This window comes from Pelobates fuscus, chromosome 3 (genome assembly GCF_036172605.1).
Source record: "Pelobates fuscus isolate aPelFus1 chromosome 3, aPelFus1.pri, whole genome shotgun sequence".
Taxonomy (NCBI): domain Eukaryota; kingdom Metazoa; phylum Chordata; class Amphibia; order Anura; family Pelobatidae; genus Pelobates; species Pelobates fuscus.
In genome coordinates, this window is record NC_086319.1 from 301,267,052 (window position 1) to 301,286,115 (window position 19,064).

At 36.4% G+C, this 19,064-nt stretch overlaps 1 protein-coding gene and 1 long non-coding RNA gene across 4 annotated transcripts in view; one reads left to right on the plus strand and one right to left on the minus strand.

The window, feature by feature from the left end:
- LOC134603136 (uncharacterized) overlaps positions 1-19,064 on the minus strand; it is a 364,337-nt gene that overhangs the window by 265,625 nt on the left and 79,648 nt on the right. The window lies entirely within an intron of this gene.
- PCSK6 (proprotein convertase subtilisin/kexin type 6) overlaps positions 1-19,064 on the plus strand; it is a 190,339-nt gene that overhangs the window by 105,844 nt on the left and 65,431 nt on the right. For all 3 annotated transcript variants that reach the window (XM_063448814.1, XM_063448815.1, XM_063448816.1), the window contains exons 3-7: positions 4,967-5,077; positions 7,413-7,556; positions 8,517-8,593; positions 9,879-9,967; positions 15,780-15,952. In XM_063448814.1, the coding sequence (XP_063304884.1) occupies positions 4,967-5,077; positions 7,413-7,556; positions 8,517-8,593; positions 9,879-9,967; positions 15,780-15,952 (594 nt within the window). The remainder of the gene's footprint in view (positions 1-4,966; positions 5,078-7,412; positions 7,557-8,516; positions 8,594-9,878; positions 9,968-15,779; positions 15,953-19,064) is intronic.

Sequence of the window (19,064 nt, forward strand, 5' to 3'; positions counted from 1 at the left end):
TGCATTTTTCACACACAAACAGCACTTTTACTGATGATAAAATTGTTGTGATACATTTTCCAGTTTTGAAAAACTAATATTTGTGTTCAGCAAAGTCTCCTGAGTATAACAGTACCCCCCATGTACAGGTTTTATAGAGTTTTTGAAAGTTACAGGGTCAAATATATGGGTCAAATATTTTTACATTGAAAATGGCCAGGTTGGTTACGTTGCCTTTGAGAGCGTATGGTAGCCCAGGAATGATAATTACCCCCATGATGGCATACCATTTGCAAAAGAAGACAACCCAAGGTATTGCAAATGGGGTATGTCCAGTTTTTTTAGTAACCACTTAGTCACAAACACTGGCCAAAATTAGCGTTCAATTTATTTTTTTACTTTTTTCACACACAAACAAATATGAACGCTAACTTTGGCCAGTGTTTGCGACTAACTGGCTACTAAAAAAGTCTGGACATACCCCATATTGAATACCCTGGTTTTTTTCTTTAAAAAAAATATGTACATGTGGGGGGGTGTTCAGCGATTTATGACAGACAATAGTGTTACAATGTCACTATTGATACATTTTAAAAATGTATGTTTTGAAACCGCAATATCCTACTTGTACTTATAGCCCTATAACATGCAAAAAAATAGCAAAAAGCATGTAAACACTGGGTATTTTAAAACTCAGGACAACATTTTGAATCTATTTAGCAGTTTTTTTCATTCGCTTTTGTAGATGAGTAAAAGATTTTTCACATAAAAGTCAAAAAACATGTATTTTTTTCAATTTTTCATCATATTTTTTCATTTAAAAAAAATTAAATTACATGAGATTATATAAATAATGGTATGTAAAGAAAGCCCCTTTTGTCCTGAAAAAAAACAATATATAATTTGTATGGGAACAGTAAATGAGAGAGCGGAAAATTACAGCTAAACACAAACACCACAAAAGTGTAAAAAGATGCCTGGTCGCAAATGTACAACATCGCAAAAAAAGTCCAGTCCTTAAGGGGTTAATGAAGGAGATAATGAAGTTACTACTTTCATATAACTTTCATATCAGCCTTAATTATCTCCAGGTCGAGGGGAGGAAATTATACTGTACTGGGAGTGTTTAACTATTTTTCTGTTTCTGATTGGCTATATGATTTATGTTCCTATGGGAGGTCCCCTTGCACGGGGACTTGCATAAAAGCCAGTGTGGCATCATTAAACCTGAGTTCTGTTATACCATTCATCTAGACTTTGGCTGATAATTGGGTACCTGTCTGCTTTACTAAGGGAATTTACTTGGAAAGCTGTTATTCGTATGGGAATCGCTTATTTTATTTTGTCGAAGGGAGAGTTATAATTTACTGCTACTCTGGCCGTTCGGAAGGAAACTACCGAATGGGTAGTGGATATACTAGGTTTCCTTACAGTGGGTTAAACACTATAGGGTCAGGAATACATGTTTGTTATATATGGTAATATATTACCTTAACCACATAGAGTATTTAGCTTGAGTAATCTCATTTGCCTGTTCATTTTAGGAGCTCCTATATTAATGTGTATCCTACATGAGAATAATTCTTGAATGGGAAGCGTTTTCAAAGACATTTAATGCCTTTAGGTATATCAGTCAGTTAATTTACATACATTTAATTGTTAGACCTTGTGATTTGTACGACTGTTCATCTCATACTATTTTCTTTTTTTTGCAAATCTGTCTATTTGCATATCTACACTTCCTACACTCAAGTATTTTGAAGTGGCAAACATTGAGGTGTCAAAATTAGGGGTGTGTGGTAACCAGCAGCAAATGTGAAAATAAGCGAACATATAAGCCTCTGATTGCTCTCCACCACTGACCTTGGCTGGTATGCAGGTTGGTCGCACGTATTGTCAACGGCACCCCAGCCAGTTACCCTTCTTACTACTGCATTAGGATGCTATAAATATTTTTCTGAGCTGACTGATATAGTGCTTGTTTCCTTTAATGTATTTTATACTGGAATTAAAGGGACACTATAGTCACCAGAACAACTACAGTTTATTGAATTTGTTTTGGTGAGTAGAATAATTACCTTCAGGCTTTTTGCTGTAAACACTGCCTTTTTAGAGAAAATGCAGTGTTTACATTACAGCCTAGTGATAACTTCACTGGTCACTCCTCAGATAGCTGTTAGACATCCTTCCTGGGTCATGGCTGCCTAAAATGCATCCAAACATTCAGTATCTCCTCCGTCTGCATGCAGACACTGAACTGAGTCGTGCTGGCTCTGCCCCTGATCTGCGTCCTTGTCAGTCTCAGCCAATCCAATGGGGAAGCACTGTGATTGGATCAGGCCACCACTTCTGATGATGTCAGCAGACAGCTGCTTTTCTGAGGCAAACAGCATGCAGAGCTACAGCTTCAGGATTGAATACAAGTAAGAGTTGTTGCTATATTTAGGGAGGCATGAGGGACCCAGGGGGGGCTAGATGGTGGCTTTAACACTATAGGGTCAGGAATACATGTTTGGTTCCATCTGCTGTCTTAAGTTTATTACCTTTGTTAGCGTTAAAAATATTATAAAGCAAGGTGTTTAAGTATTGTTATAAAGGTTGAATTTGACTCAAAATTCTCACTGTAGTTATTCTCAATCTAGAATTGTTCTACTGACCATTTTTTGACTTTGCTTTTTTTTATCCATATTGTTTGCTTTTTGAATAATTTAACAATGGTTATTCTATCCTTGAAACATGGTCTCATCTCTGTTCACATATGATTTATTATCTTTAGTCATAAAACAAGCAATCAATCAGAAGCGTTAGTGCCTCATGATTGGCAACCATTTTCTTAAACATAAATATTGGCACCCGCCTGTCCACGAAGTGCAGTGTCAGCAGAAACTGATACACAAAGGCTTTCCTTTACACTTGGCTGCCACTCCTCTGGGACCAAGGACAGTATGTTTTGTATGTTTTGTCTAATGATGGGCCCCAACTAACATAATTTGTAAGATTTGGTTCTCAGACAAACTTTCCAAGTTTTCCCACTAAATATCCTTTTGGAACCTGGATGTTTCTAGACTTGCTGGAGTCTACTAAAACTGAACAGAAACAAACACAGGTTTTATAAATATGGGTAGACTTGCTCTTATAGTTCATGACACTTCAAAATATTTTCATAGGATCTCTTTATTGGGATAATAACTAGACTCTCTTTAATTTATTTTCCTTACGTGTTTTCCTCTGGCTCTCTTCCCTTTCATTCCTCTCTTTGTGTGTTTTTCTTTAGAACTTATCAATGTCGTTTGTTACGATAGGGTCCATTCACCTAGTAGTGACTTGTGGTGGGTTAAATAAATATTTAAAATTTGGATTTAAATATCAAAGTTAGACAGAAGGTGAACAGTTGCTCTGAACTGGAGACATTTCACGATTGTCTTGTCCTACATTTGTACAATCAATTCTTAATGATTTATTTATAAAATATTTCACCAGGATGGATATGTTGAGATTTCTCATTTTCAAGTATGTCCTGGGTCTTTGTCCACAAAACATTGCATTGTTACAATAGGATACAATATTACAAAAATACAATATACACATATATAAATTTAATACATAACAGGTAATAAATATATTCAACCATGACAGGTGCATTTTGTGCTGAGGTATGTTGCCATAGATTTTGAGAGTTTAGATTGAATGAAGATTTGACTGTGTCCCTGAGGTTATTCCATAATTGCGGTGCTCTGTAGGAAAAGGAGGATCGAGCCACTTTATTTTTTGTTTTGCGGTATGCTAAATATCGTGCTAGTACTAGATCAGAGCTTATAGGAAGTGGGAACAGCCGGGGAGAGCATTCTACTCAGGTAGGGTGGGAGCTTCCCAGAAATGCTCTTATGCACAAGGCTGGAAAGATGAGTGTGTCGGGATTCCAGCGACAGCCATTGTAGCTCTTTTAACAGGTCACAGTGGTGGGTAAAGTAATTACAATCTAGTAAAAAGTGGCAGAACGAATTATATAACGTATTAAGTTTATTAAGGTGGGTTTGCGGTGCGGGTGCATACATTACATCCCCATAATCAATGACCGGCATTAGCATCTGTTTCCTTACTGTAGGGCTTAGGCAGGATTTGTTTCTGTACAGGGCACCTAGTTTTGGATAAAGTTTTGAAGAGATTTTTTTCAATGTGAAGACCAAAGGATTGGGGTCTTGCAACATACCTAGATATTTGAAAGAGCAGCATGCTGTCAGTGTGCCATTTGAATCTGTTCTGATGCACAATTGTTGATTTTGTAGTTTACGTAATTTAGGTACAGTTCCAAAGGTCATTGTAACGGTTTTGTCAGTGTTTAGGAAGAGTTTGATGTCAAAGTTAATAAAGTTCAAGTACTGAATGCTACTTTTTTTTCCATTAAGATTGCTATTTTTGGAAATCTTTACTTTGTAGTAAAAGTAAATTAAAATGCAATTTATTAGGAGCTAAATAAATGTAAAAAGCTGTCTCCATGCCAAGAGAAGTATTTTCTCTAAATGCAGTTTTAGAAAGACTGATGAGGTACAGCTGATCACATATGATGCATGAATGCAGATCTGCATTGTATGTGATGATATGATCTGTAACTACACAAGTGCCATATAGTCCATATCTATATAGCATTATGCCCTTATCACACTGCGTTGAAGCTGCAAAGTCATTTTTCCTATAACTGTTCAAACAATATAAGGAAGCGCAGTTCAGTGATCCAAAGCAAATTTACATTTTGGGAATGTTAGAATTTGCCTCCAACTTCTTTTAAATAAAAAACGAAATAGCAATTTTGCATCAACCTCATAGATTCTCAGCAAGAAGTCTTGTTTAGAGGTGCAATTCACTCTGTGTAAGTTTATATCTCAATTAATTTTCTCGTACACTAACCTATCACTTTGTTATAACGCTGGGGAACATGACTGTTTTAGAAAGGATTGTGTCACTTACTTGTCTGTTTCATTATTTGCAGGTTGAGTGGGTGCAGCAACAGGAAATCAAGAAACGAGTTAAGCGGCATGCTCGTACAGACCTTAACCTCATGTACTTCAATGACCCCATTTGGTCGAATATGTGGTACCTGGTGAGTGCTCTCCTTTTTACAACAATATGCACAGTATTATTTATTTATAAAATATTTTACCAGGAAAGATACATTGAGATTTCGCTCATTTTCAAGTATGTCCTGGGTCCACAAAACATTGCATTAATACAATAGGTTACAATAAAATACAAAAACAATATTAATACATAATCTATACAAAATGCTGAAAGAGAGCGCACCGAGGGAGGCGACATACGAGCTTCCCCTGGCAGTTGTGTGCAACGACAGATGTAATTTTTAACGTTCGGCATCCTGGAACAGTTTCAAGCAGCCCAAGTCACGTGTGCCGGGGCAGAAATATATCTATGTGCAATGTTTCGAGCAGAAACACTGCACATACAGATTCATTGCACATAGATTCCTGCTTCATGATCACTTTTTTTGAGAATTCTTTATCATGTTTAAAAGAATACCAAAATGGAAAAAGAACTAAACAAAAAGGCTTGTCAATTAGATAACTTCACGGACACAGTCAGATGTTCATCCAATCTAAAAATACTTTGAGATCTATGGCAACATATCTTAATACAAAATGCACCTGTAATCACAGTTGACATTATTTCTGATCTGTTCTGTGTTTAATTTCTATATGTGTGTATAGATATGTATGTTGCTCTTTTTGTAATATTGTATCCTATTTTAACAATGCAGTGTTTGTGAACCCAGGACATACTAAAAAACTAGAGAAATCTCAATGTATCCTTACTGATAAAATATTTTATAAATAAAATAGATGCAAATTGAAGGTACATGTCATCTGTGCCCCATTATTAGGCTAGTACCAAGTTACTCTGAGACTAAGTACCAATAAATGACACCCCAACAAACGTGCTTGTGGACCTTCGACAATGCACCCTTTTAAAATGCTGAAATGCTCATACACGAGGATGCATAGGGGAGACTGTTCAGACTTTCAACAACAACAAAAAATAGGCTAGTGCAATCATACAGGTGGAAATGAAGCAAGCCAAGTTTATGTATCATTTGTGATCACCCAGGCTCCTGTGGGAATTGTAAGCTGGATAACAGAAGAGTAAAAAATGAGAAGAGGGATAGAGATGGTGGGGAGGAGGAAAATGGACCATAAACGTCTGGTCTGCCACTATCTCATATTAGGGAGCTACGTTAACACTCAGCGGACCAGACAGGGACAATAGAGTCCACCAGCCCCTCTCTCCACCCAAGATATTCCATGACTACTACTAAAAGCAAACGTGGTCACAGAGGCTGGAGTAACCCTTTAACAAACATATTACTACATTTTAGATGCTTCTGAGATTTTCCTTTTTGCAGACAGTCTCTTAATGCTACGTATCAGCCTGGAGTGACCTTTTTAAAGAGAAACCAGCAGAGTTAATGCCTTTATCCAACTGTTGACCGTGACAGAGGAGAGATGTGGGCAGTGTATGTGGTATTGTGCCTTTTCAGAAGAAATGGATGAGTGAAAGACTGCCCCACTCCACAACACTGTAATGCAACAACACTTTCACACTTCTGTTCAGAATCAAATACGTCTATTCCTTACACAAGACTTTTTTTTTTCTCTTCATGATGTGTCAGATTATGCACGAAAGGTAAAACTGCATACCTTATTTACGTAAAATGCTTGGCAGCAAAAATAGGTAGCTACTGGAATAATTCAAGATGGTTGGCCAGGATGGTGGTGTCACCATGGAACTCTCCATATGATCTATTTTGATTGATTTTAGCAGTAGAAAGAGAGAAGTGCTCATGCCATTGTACAGAACACTGGTGAGACCTCACTTGGAGTATTGTACACAGTACTGGAGACCGTATCTTCAGAAGAATATTGATACTTTAGAGAGAGTTCAGAGAAGGGCTGCTAAACTGGTTCATGGGTTGCAGGATAATATTTACCAGGAAAGGTTAAAGGATCTTAACATGTATAGCTTGGAGGAAAGACGAGACATGGGGCATATGATAGAAACATTTAAATACATAAAGGGAATCAACACAGTAAAGGAGGAGACTATATTTAAAAGAAGAAAAACTACCACAACAAGAGGACATAGTCTTAAATTAGAGGAGCAAAGGTTTAAAAATAATTTCAGGAAGCATTACTTGACTGGGAGGGTAGTGGATGCATGGAATAGCCTACCAGCTGAAGTGGTAAAGGTTAACACAGTAAAGGAGTAAAAGCATGCGTGGGATAGGCATAAGGTAATCCTAACTATAAGATAATGAAAGGGACTAATTAAAGTATTTAGAAAATTGGGCAAACTAGATGGGCCGACTGGTTCTTATCTGCTGTCACATTCTATGTTTCTATGTTTTTTTGTTTGTTTTTTTGCAGCACTGTACAGATAAGAGCAGTCGCTGTCGGTCTGAAATGAATGTCATGGCGGCCTGGCAGCGAGGTTACACTGGGAAGAATGTGGTTATCAGTATACTGGATGACGGAGTTGAGAGGAACCATCCAGATCTTATCCAGAACTATGTGAGTTTGTATGAACATAATAGAAAAAAATCTCTTTGACAGGCTAGTGACATCAAAACACATAATGCTCCCTTCTCCTCTGTTTGCTCTTCTTTCTTTTTCTTCTTTCCTTCTCTCTGCCTGAATGATAGTTGTTGTTGAATCATGCAGAGTTTTGCAATTCACTTCTTTCTAAATAGCGGGTTTTTTTGTTTTGTTTTTTTTTAAAATCCCTACTGCCCCTCAAGCATGTTCATTTTTGTTTTTTTGTTTTTAAATGAGAAGTCTTACTGCTTATAAAATCTGTAGACACATTAACATTAGGAATGTTGTCTTGTTCAAAACAAATCTATCCAAAAATATCTGGGGATGTATAAGTAAAGGTTCCTTTTCCAAAGTAAATGTTACTGCTTCTATGGAATGTATGTGACGCAATTATAGTCCATTATCACACTTGGAAAATAAAAGTTTTATTCCAGTCTCAGAGTTAATGAACAGAATCTCCAGGTTGTCTATCGCAGACATGCTCAGATTTTTACACTAAATGTGATGGTTCTTTTAGGTTATCATGTGTAGTTCCTAAAACACATTTCTTCACAGTTTAAGTATTCAGTGTTTCTAGGATTGATAATAAAGCCATTAAATCACAACTGGTGATTCACAACGTTGAATATCCATGGTAAGGTTTTGTTTTATCAATCCCAGCTGCCGTTTAAGGTTCCTAAACAGGACTATAAACGTTTCACACATCTTCCAACATTTGGACTTGTTTTATTCAGTAGGCATTGCTGTGAAAATTATATTTCCACTTTAAGGATTTCTGCTATTTTTGTATGGCTTGGATATTTGATCCTCTATATAAAGAGTAAGTTGTCCTTGTTGTTCATCGTTTTATTAGTTTGATGATTATTAGTAGACCTACGCTGCACGTACAGCCATACAATGCATTGGAAGAGTGACTTAACAATCATGTCTCTTCAGGATCCTTTTGCAAGCTATGACGTGAATGGAGAAGACCAGGACCCAAGTCCAAGATACGATGCCAACAATGAGAATAAGTATGTTATACTTTAATTTTGACTTCTAGGGGACATAAAACATTTTAGTTTGTTTAGTTTTTTTGTATGTGTTGGAAGTGATTCAAAATGACAATGCGAAAACAAATTCTATGAACACAATGATTGATTGTTCCCATAGATTAACAAATATGATTTGTAGGGGAAATATACATAATCTTTTGCAATGCACAATTGTGTGGACATACAAATATTAAATATTTAATTTACCTGTTTGGAGACTTTTAACAACTGAACAGTACAGGTTAAATTAGCAGTAAAAAAAGAATCCGCTTACCTCTGAGGCACTTTAGTGACATCACTCCATAATGCTCCGATCGCACTCAGGCATGTGCAGAGAAATGTCACATGAACTTAAGTACGTGGGTATTTGGGTATGTACATTATTATTTATCAGGCATCATTAAAAGGACATTATAAGCGCCCAGACCATTTAATCTCATTGAAGGGGTCTGGGTGCAGTGTCCATGTTCACTTAACCCTTGTATGTAAAACATTGCAGTTTTATCTGCCAAACAGCCACTATAGGCACTCTTTGCTGTTTCATTGAGTTTGGGTGTGACGGCAGAGGGTTTCTGTAGTGTTAGGTGTACAGCTTTGTAAGCAATGTAATATTGGACATGAATGACAATTTGCATAATTCTTTTACTACATCTGTGGGTTCTTTACAAATTCAAATTCTACGTGTTTCCTTTACATATGATGTTTAAAAAATTTTTTTTAAAAAAAATGAAATCACATTTGACTTTGTTGCTGCAAAACATTTAATCAAAACCAAAATGCTCCTGTTTTTTTAGGATCCTTTTTTCTTTTTTTGACCTTAGAAAAACCTCAATTTTCACACACTCCACAGTACATCCAAATAAGGTACAACGGGCTGGGGCTTGTGACATTAACGGCTTACAAAGATCGTATTTGCAATCCAAATTCCATCTTTCCAATGGGATATATTCTTTCAGCTCCTTGAATGCCCACTGTACCAAAAGAAAAACAAGTTTGCTGGAAATGTATTTATTTTTTTTTTAAACGAAAATCTTACTGGTAGATTTGAATGCTATATTGTGGTACAGAGAATATTGCTGATAGCAACATATTATTCGTTTCATACCTAAAGAGCGATAAATATGAAATTATCTTGAAGCTGAGCAATCTGACCAGAAGTAGTAATTGTAAGAATAAAGCATGTTTAAAGGATCAGAGTAGAGAACATATAGCTGTGTGTACATAAATATATTATTTTGTAACGTTTAACTTTCTGGTCCTTTAGGCATGGTACTCGTTGTGCTGGTGAAGTAGCAGCAGCTGCTAATAATTCATATTGCATTGTTGGAATTGCATATAATGCCCGGATAGGAGGTAAGGGATCCGCTCTCTTTGCCAGGAGTCAAAGTGCACGTTGCTGTATATTTCTGTATTCTGTCACCTGCTTCAGGACAATGACAGTAGCGTGGCCATTAGTCACACTTAGATGAGCTGTAGCATTTTTGCTTGTTCGTATTAAATTGTATAGAGATCTGCTTGCAATCCATGCCTGACAGAAAGGGACCTGGGGTTATTACTGCACAATGCTTTTCTGCCATATATCGAACAGGTTATAATGTTAATCTAAATCAACATTCCAATTATCTGCCTGTCTTTTCATACTATATTGCAAGCCAGTTGAATTATAGCAACTCTTTTATTAAATTTAATGTAGTCTTCAAGGTCGCCTTTTGGATTGTAAGAGTTCTACTGGATAAGACTCAGCAGGGTTATTCACTAAATGGTAAATTCATATTGGCCCATTTCTACTCGCCCTAGTTCCAATCTGCCAAAATAGACCACATTAAGCTCAGGTGCCTCTACCATTAAATACTGCATTTATGAACTAGTACTAAATACATAGATTAAAGATATAATTTTTTTTTTTTAATTATAATTCTTTATTTTGAAACTTTTACACTTTTTTTTTTTCTCATACATAAATATTATTCATACAATATATGTGTCACGGCCACGCTTACCTGGGGGTCCCCCGCCACATCTCCATTCACTCATGTGGTGGTTCCTCCTCACTGCATACAGGTCCAACTGCAAGGACAGACTGCCGGCATACCTATGACTCGTGGACTCGGCGTCGTGGCTCTCCACATCATGCCGCAACCCGTGGGCTAATCACTGTTTAACCATTGATATATGAGAGGTGAATACCTCTCCCCTATATAAACCCAGCTAACCTCTACCTCATTGCTTAATTATACTGTGCTCTTCGGTATATACACTTCTGTGAGTCCTGTGAGACGCTTATCCTCAATTGGTACCTCGCTTTTGGCTCACTACTGCCCCCTGGGCCCCACCTGTCAAAGACCAACAATATGTGAGTTTACAGATTTGGTGATAGACATTTAAATGCATATGAATATAAAAAAAAATATATAATATATGGTGCAATACAGATATTGTTATACATATCTTCCATGCATACTTCCATTCATACATGGGTGTCCTATGGGAGAGGTGAAATTTATATCAAATTCAATATCTTTGACGGGTTGTTAGAGATAATTTGGATATAATAATCTTATATGTTACGAGATTGCATAATTATATCGTTCTTCCAAGGTTCCCAATAGCTGTCGTATTTCTCCACTGTACCTTTTGTTATAAAAAAGCTGCGTTCCATTCTGTATTGATAAGAAATTTGATCGCATACAGCTGTCCAATTTAAGTTTGTGGTTTTCCAATCTTGAGCTTTTACTATTTTGGTTGCAAAAAGAATGTGTTCTATTAAATACTCTTGTGCTTTATTACATGGTGGGAAGTCTATATTCCATAAAAACATATATGGAGAAAACGTATTACTATTAAAGGACCACTATAGGCACCCAGACCACTTCAGCTTAATGAGGTGGTCTGGGTGCCAGGTCCAGCTAGGATTAACTCTTTTTTTCTATAAACATAGCAGTTTCAGAGAAACTGCTACGTTTATAAATGGGTTAATCCAGCCTCTAGCGGGTGTCTCATTGACAGCCGCTAGAGGGCTTCCGCGCTTCTCACTGTGAAAATCTTGCCGCGCATGCGCATTCACCCGAAGAGGAGGAGAGGAGGAGGAGAGCTGGCACTATAGTGGTCCTTTAAATTATATTTGTAGGCAAGATTTAATTTTTTCTAATCCTACGCAATCCCACCAGATATATGCTAGATTGCCCCTTTCCAGATGGCATCTCCAAAATATATCTGAATAATTTCTGGAAATTTTTATTAAGTTGTGTAGAAATCTGATACCACCTATATATTAATTTAGTGCAGTTCGATATATCACATAAACCCATGTCTCTTTTTTTTTTTCTTTTTCTAAATAGAGTTAACATAGTTGCTTCATGTAAATTGTATATGTTAGAGTAAGCTACTCCACCTTCTTTCTTACTCTTAATTAAACTATTACTGGCTATTCTTTGATGCTTACCCCCTTCAAATATAATCTTTAATAATGCAGCAATTTTGTCTAATAGTTTAGTATTTACTCTAAGAGGAATAGTTCTGAATAAGTAGACAACTTTTGGAAGTACATAGGCATTAATTACATTTATTTAACCTAACCATAATATCTCTAATCCTTTGGAGATGGATGGTTAAATTCCACCATATTTGGTATATCCGATTTTTAAGCTTAATTTTCAAATAATTATTGTAGGTTTTTTCCAGTCAAGCTGATATTAAAACTTCATAAGCTTAAAATTACTATTGGAAAGAGAATTTACAAAAAATTTTGATTTCTGAACATTAATTTTGAAATTTGAGATTTTGCCAAAACGATTAATTTGAGGTAATGAGCGCATCAATCGATTTCCACAGGGTTTGTCAGACAGAAAGAAATCATCTGCGCATAATGTTATTTTGCAGTTTCGGTTTCCTACTTGTAGTCCTTGAATCTTTTCATTTTTCTTGATTGAGATGGCTAGTGGTTCAATGGAAAGGTATGGAAAGCAGAGGGGTGCTAATGGACATCCCTGATGTGTTCCATTTGCAATGGCAAACCAATTTGATTCAAACATTGGTCCAACTACTTTGGCTGTTGGATTTGTATATAAAGGCATATTATCGTTGATCCAGCCCTTGAGGCCAAGTGACTCCAAAACTATCTCTAAGCATGTCCAGTTGACTGTCAAATGAGTTTTCGGCATCTAGGGCCAGGAAGGCCATTTCAGTTTTGGACATCTGATATGTGAATGATGTTTATTATTTTAAGCGTATTGTCTATTGGATTTCTGTTCATGACAAACCCTGATTGATCTTTATGAACGATCTGAGGAATGATCAATTTAAGTCGATTAGCTATAATTTTTGAGAAGATTTTTACATCTAAATTAGAGATATTGGTCTATAACTAGAAGTTAATGTAGAGTCCTTTCCCAGTTTTAGGATTGGAGATATCGTGGCCTGAAGCATCTCATTAGGAATGCCACTGCTTGGAAAGTCCTGAAACATCATTAACAGAATTGGTATAATTATTTCATGAATTTTTTAATAAAATATTGCAGAATAACCATCTGGACCTGGGGCCTTGGAGGGTTTCAGGTCAGAACTAGCCTTTTGGATCTCTATATATGGAAAGGGTGTATTTAAACTAGCTAAGGCTTCTTATGTGATTTTAGGAATTTCAAGATTGCCCAAAAAGTCTTTAATTTTAATTTTGTTTGGTAAATCCACACTTAGATGATAAAGTTTTTCATAATAGTTGGCAAAGTTTCAGCAATATCTTTTGGATAGTCTACTTGTCTGTTATTTGCAATTAGTTTAGAAATATATATATATATTATTTTTTTTTATCATTTTTAAATTTATTTGTAAGAACCTTCCCTACTTTATTATTATGGTACTATTTTTGCTTTAGGCAAAGAATAGTCTTGTCAACTTGTGATAGAATGTTTTCATTTATTTCCTTTTTAATGGTGTATATTATTTTAGTTCTTTCCGGACATATACTAGTCTTATTCAGTCTTTCATTCTTTGCCAACTCCACATATAAGTCTAAAAGAGAACTTTTTGATTTTATATTTTTTTGGCAGCCTAGTTTAACACATAGTCCTCGAACAAAACATTTAAGAGTACACCATAAGATTGAGGAAGAAACTGTACCATTGTCATTAATTTCCAAGAATGTTCTAATTTCAGTTTGTAAATATTCCAAGTCTGTTTCAGATGATACATTTTAATTTAGCCTCCATCTAGTTCTAGACTTATAGTTGTTATTATTACTAATCTCCAAAAAGACCAGGGCATGTCCTGTCTAAATTATGGATCCTGTTTCAGCCTTTTTGATACGTTCCAAACCATTTAAGGAGGTTAGGAAATAATCTATGCAGGAATATGATTCATGGACCGCAGAAAAAGAACGTGTATTCCCGGTCATTTGGATGTAAAACCCACTAACAGTCACATAGGGAGTTAGTTGTTAGGGAATCTTGACTATCGTTATTAGAGGATCGATTTACATATCTTTCTGGGGACAGTGTTACTTTGATTTTTATCTAGCTTAAAATTGATTACACTACTGATATCTCTATAATTAGTCTGCCACATATCATAGGTTCTATTTTATTATAAAGATTTGCTAGAAATTTCAGGAGTTTGATTTGAAGGATAAATGTTAATTAATATTGTATATCATTGTTTTATCAAAATTTGATAACGACCATTTTCATCCGAAACTTAAAGTATTACTTCTACCTTGATCTTATCTGATATCATTATTGCAACTCCTCTTTTCCATTTTGAGCCTAATAGATTTGCATGATACTGTCACGTCTAAACATTTGTTATGAAGGAACACAACTGCAGATTTCGTATAGTTTGAATATTTATTAAAGAAAGTAAAAGGTAAGGACTTTAATTCCAATTTACAGGTACTGTAGCTTTAAGTAGTAAACGATAACTGAAGTCCACAATTACAGGCACTGTAGCTTTAAGTAGTAAATGATAACTGAAGTCCACAGTTACAGGCACTGTAGCTTTAAGTAGTAAACGATAACTGAAGTCCACAATTACAGGCACTGTAGCTTTAAGGAGTAAACGATAGTAAATTGCAGACACTGAATCAATAAAGAGTCTCTTAGTAGAGTTAACGGTTTAGGTGATAGGTAATTACAATAGCTGTTCCATACTTTAACTGAAGCAAGACAGATGCAGATAACTGATATGAAGTATGAGTTGAAGTTAGCTGTAACAGGATTGCTTTTACCGAAGGACTTTTGGAGACAGGTAATAACAGCTTTTAGATGCAACGCTTATCACATTGGTTTTACTTAGCTGCCGGCATATAGAACACTGGTTTCCCGAGATCTCCTCAGAGGCGTATGAAGAGTGTTTAATCTTTAGTCGTGGATGAGGAGAGGTGAAGGGAACTTTGCAGAGTCTTTCAGTCCGGTCTGGTAGCAGAGGCTTTCACAACAAAGTTGTAGCCGGGTTGTGAGTAAGGAACGTAGTTCAATAATCCAGCCTTGATCAGCTGGTGCAGTCAGATTAAATAGGCAGACCGTGTCATACAGGGGTGTGGCTAGGCTCCGTGGAACCAGGAAGTAAGAGGATACCATAGTTAAGGCATTACAGATACACATTTGGATGTTTGTTAAATTTACATATTTTTTATGATCTTGAATCCAATGTGTCTCCTGAACCATAATGATATTCATTTTTTTGTGAGTTAAAAGATTACAAAGGCATCCTCTTTTCTTTGAGGAGAATTTACTGTACTGATTATACAGATATTGCATTCCGTACAGCACTTAGCATTTCTGAAAAATAACTCTGGCAAAAATAATTGAAGTTTTCTGTTTTTGTATATTAAACTAGCTTATGTGGTTGAGCGAAACTGCCGTCCAAATCACAGAAGCTCTCACTTCTAAGCAGAACAAGTTCTCTTTACAGACTGCAGCACAATTTTAATTATACACCATCACTTATAATTAACAGAGAAGTTTAGGCGAAAGCTCCAAATCCAGCCCTCCCTCCCCAGCGTTGCTGATTACTGTACTGCATTTTACATCAATGTTTAGAGCTTAACTTGCTTTTTAAATCTCTGCTTTTTTTGTTCTTTCAACAAAGGCCCTCGATTTTCAGTGATTTGCTCTTTCACAACCAGAAATTAAGCTGGAGCTATGCAATTTATTTTTTACCCTCGTATTTTTAGGAATCCGTATGTTAGACGGAGATGTAACCGATCTTGTAGAGGCAAAGTCACTGGGCATTCGACCGGACTACATAGACATTTACAGCGCAAGTTGGGGTCCTGACGATGATGGCAAGACTGTGGATGGACCAGGACCGCTTGCTAGAAAGGCTTTTGAAGATGGCATTAAAAAGGTGAAGCTCTACGTGGAGATGGATAAATGTTACTAACACACAGTTTACTAGCAAATTAAAGGTCTGTTCACAAATTCTGTAGTCCTATGTGCCTGCATTGTTGCCATCATAACTCTACAAATCACAATATTAATATGTATTAACCACTGGTTTCTTAAAGCGGCTCTGTCTTATGATGTCAGTATGAGTATTTCATAAAGATTATCTATTTATGAGACCCTCAGAAGTGACAAAGTGGGGTGCAGCAAGGGATGTCTTTGGGAGTTAGGCATTCTCTTGCTCATTGAAAGACGTTATCTGTGAAAGGCCTTCCCAGATCCTCCGTAGACCTTAGTGTTGTACTCCCAACAGCTCCTTGAAGATGAAGTCCCGGGAGCTGTAGACTGTTCCTATAAGGAAGATGCGAGGCTTTAGGTACATAGAACCACCTTTCACTGCACCCCGTGGCCACCTTATCCCAAGCAGAAATTTCACTTTCTGGGGGAGGGCCTTGCAAAATAGTGACAGATCCACTTTAAGCAAATAACATACCAATATCATATTATTCAACTCAAAAAGGACACTCCTAGCACCTTTATATCTTTTGCAGTGGTTACGACCAAATGGAGGTTTATTTATATAAATATATATATACACACACACACAGTTTTTTTTTTAAATTGACTTTAATATAGCCCCCTACAATCCAAAGCACCCACATTTCACCATCCAGCCTTATTTAATTCTGGGAAGTGTTCTCGCATGTCTTTGTTTGTGTCTTAGAGTATTGGGGGTAATAAGACCTGTTTAGTAAAGTAAGAGGCCATGCTTCAAGCACCAGATATAAAATTCAATTTATTAAAGAATCCATTTGAGGACGTTCAAGTATAAATGCAATGATCCAGCTTGTCTACGTTAAGTAGGTAGAGACTGGCTGCTTTTATTCCCCCCCCCCCCCCCCCCCATTTTTGCATATCTGGTCACAGACAGGAATTCTAGCTGTAATCTGATTGTCTGACTATGACAAGCAAACACAAATTGCTGTGAAAATGCAACTTTTTTTTTTTTGTATCTCTTTGTCTTCCAATAACTCATTCCTTGCTTTCTGTAGAATTAGCCATTTTACTGCAGAAAGAAGCCCTGCATAACAGGCAAGTCCATAGCTTTTTTTTTTTTTCTTTTTTTTTTTTTTTACGTGTATTTTTCTATTGATTTTATAGATTTTTCATTTAGACATTACTGACCATTGGAATGCATAACAACTTGGATATGTTGCAGAGTTATTAAAACATAAATATATCCCATCTATTGCTTCTTCAAGTTGCTTAATGTTATTTGTCACAAGTTGATTTCACCCATTGTATGTATCTATTTGTGATTGTGCTTTACCAGCTAGAGAGCCCCTTTCTTGTTAGATGAACCCTTTATTTTTAAACAAAGTCTCAACAAATAGTGCTGGATTGCCTGGGTCAATCACAGACATCAAGTTTTTTCGCTAATAAAGCGATAATGATTTAATGTGTTTGAATATATATATATATATATAGATGTATATGTAGGCATATAGCTTAGGTTATGAGTACAGCTGACACATGTCATTTGTTGATTTGTCTCAATATTTTTATGTGACAACAAGGATGGGCAGCTTCCTGCTTGTTAGCCCCAACACTAACGAAGCCATCAGCCTAGTTCCAGGTCTTCAGTTCTCTGCGGAGAACACATTTGCAGCTGTGCAATGCTGGTATCTTTCCAGACTTGTCAAGCATATCCTGGCTGTGAGCCATTAGACATCAGGACTTCCCTCCAACTTGCCCTCCCTTTAGAATTCTTGGGGACTTTAGAAAAAAATAGCTTAGAAAGGTTTTGTAAGGACGTAAGGGTTTGCTGAATGAGTTGTCAATATAAATTACTATATTGATGTCAATATAAATTACAACAGTAAGGGTGAAATTAAACACTTCTACATCTTTAGACAAATGGCAAACAGTTGAGAAGAATTTCTGTCTTTTGTTACAAGGCATGACATATTTGTTGTGTAGACTTTCCAGTTTTAGCTACTGTTATTTTGGTAGCGTTAATCAGGGTGTATAAGAGAGCCAAAAATTAAACTTTTTCGATCTGCATACTCGAGTAATATAAGGATTTTGAAAATTTATTTTTTTATATTTTTAGTATCGCATTCAGATAATTTTAAATTTGGTTGCTGATTGTTGTGTTTTTCTTCTTTTCTTACTATGTATTTAAATAAGTGTTGCAAAGAGACAAGTGGGTTAAAGTTCCAATAGTGGTGCAATCACCGTGGAAACCATTGGATTCTTTCTGCTGACTGTTTCCCTGGGGATTGCTCTACTTTTAGAGCTTTCTTACAGCCTAGCTGTACATCTGGTAATTACATTTTAGTATTCACTAAATACCTGTGCGTGTGGTAATTAATTGTCACTTGCGCTATTAAGTCTGAACTTGAATCAGGTGAAGGTCATGGCAATTTAAAATTTGTCAATGTTTTGCAGTCTCAGTGGGGTTTCTTCCTTTTAGGCACAGTGGATGATCTCATAAGTACCACGGTTTTAATTATAGGATGTCTTTTTAATCAAATCCAAATCTTTTAAATTAGTTTGTTCTGTTTCTTTGTGTCATATACGTTCTGGTAACTGAGGATGTACTTTAATGTATTGGCAGATATAAGTGTACTGATTTTCACAACGATTGCAGCTGGTGGTGATAGATAAGAGCCTGAAGTGTACCCTAGTATAGGGTTAGCCAACCTTTGGCATTCCAGACTACATCTCCTTTGATCAATAGTGCAAGGGACACTGCACTCCCTTGGTCTCCAAGACGTGACCAGACCTAAGATAGGCCAAACATCACTTCGTAGTTTGTGAAGTAGACAATGATCAAGGCACTAAAGGATAGCAAAAGAACAAGCAACGTTTCGGCTCTCATAGGGTCTTTTTCAAAGGTCGAAACGTTGCTTGTTCTTTTGCTCTGATAAATCTGCATCTTTGGTTATCCTTAAGTGGCCTTAATCATATTTTATTACATTTCCTTTGATGATTTGCCAGCATTATGACTGTAAGAGCGTTATGGGAGATATAGTCCATAACATTTGGGGTGCCGAAGGTTGCCTACCCCT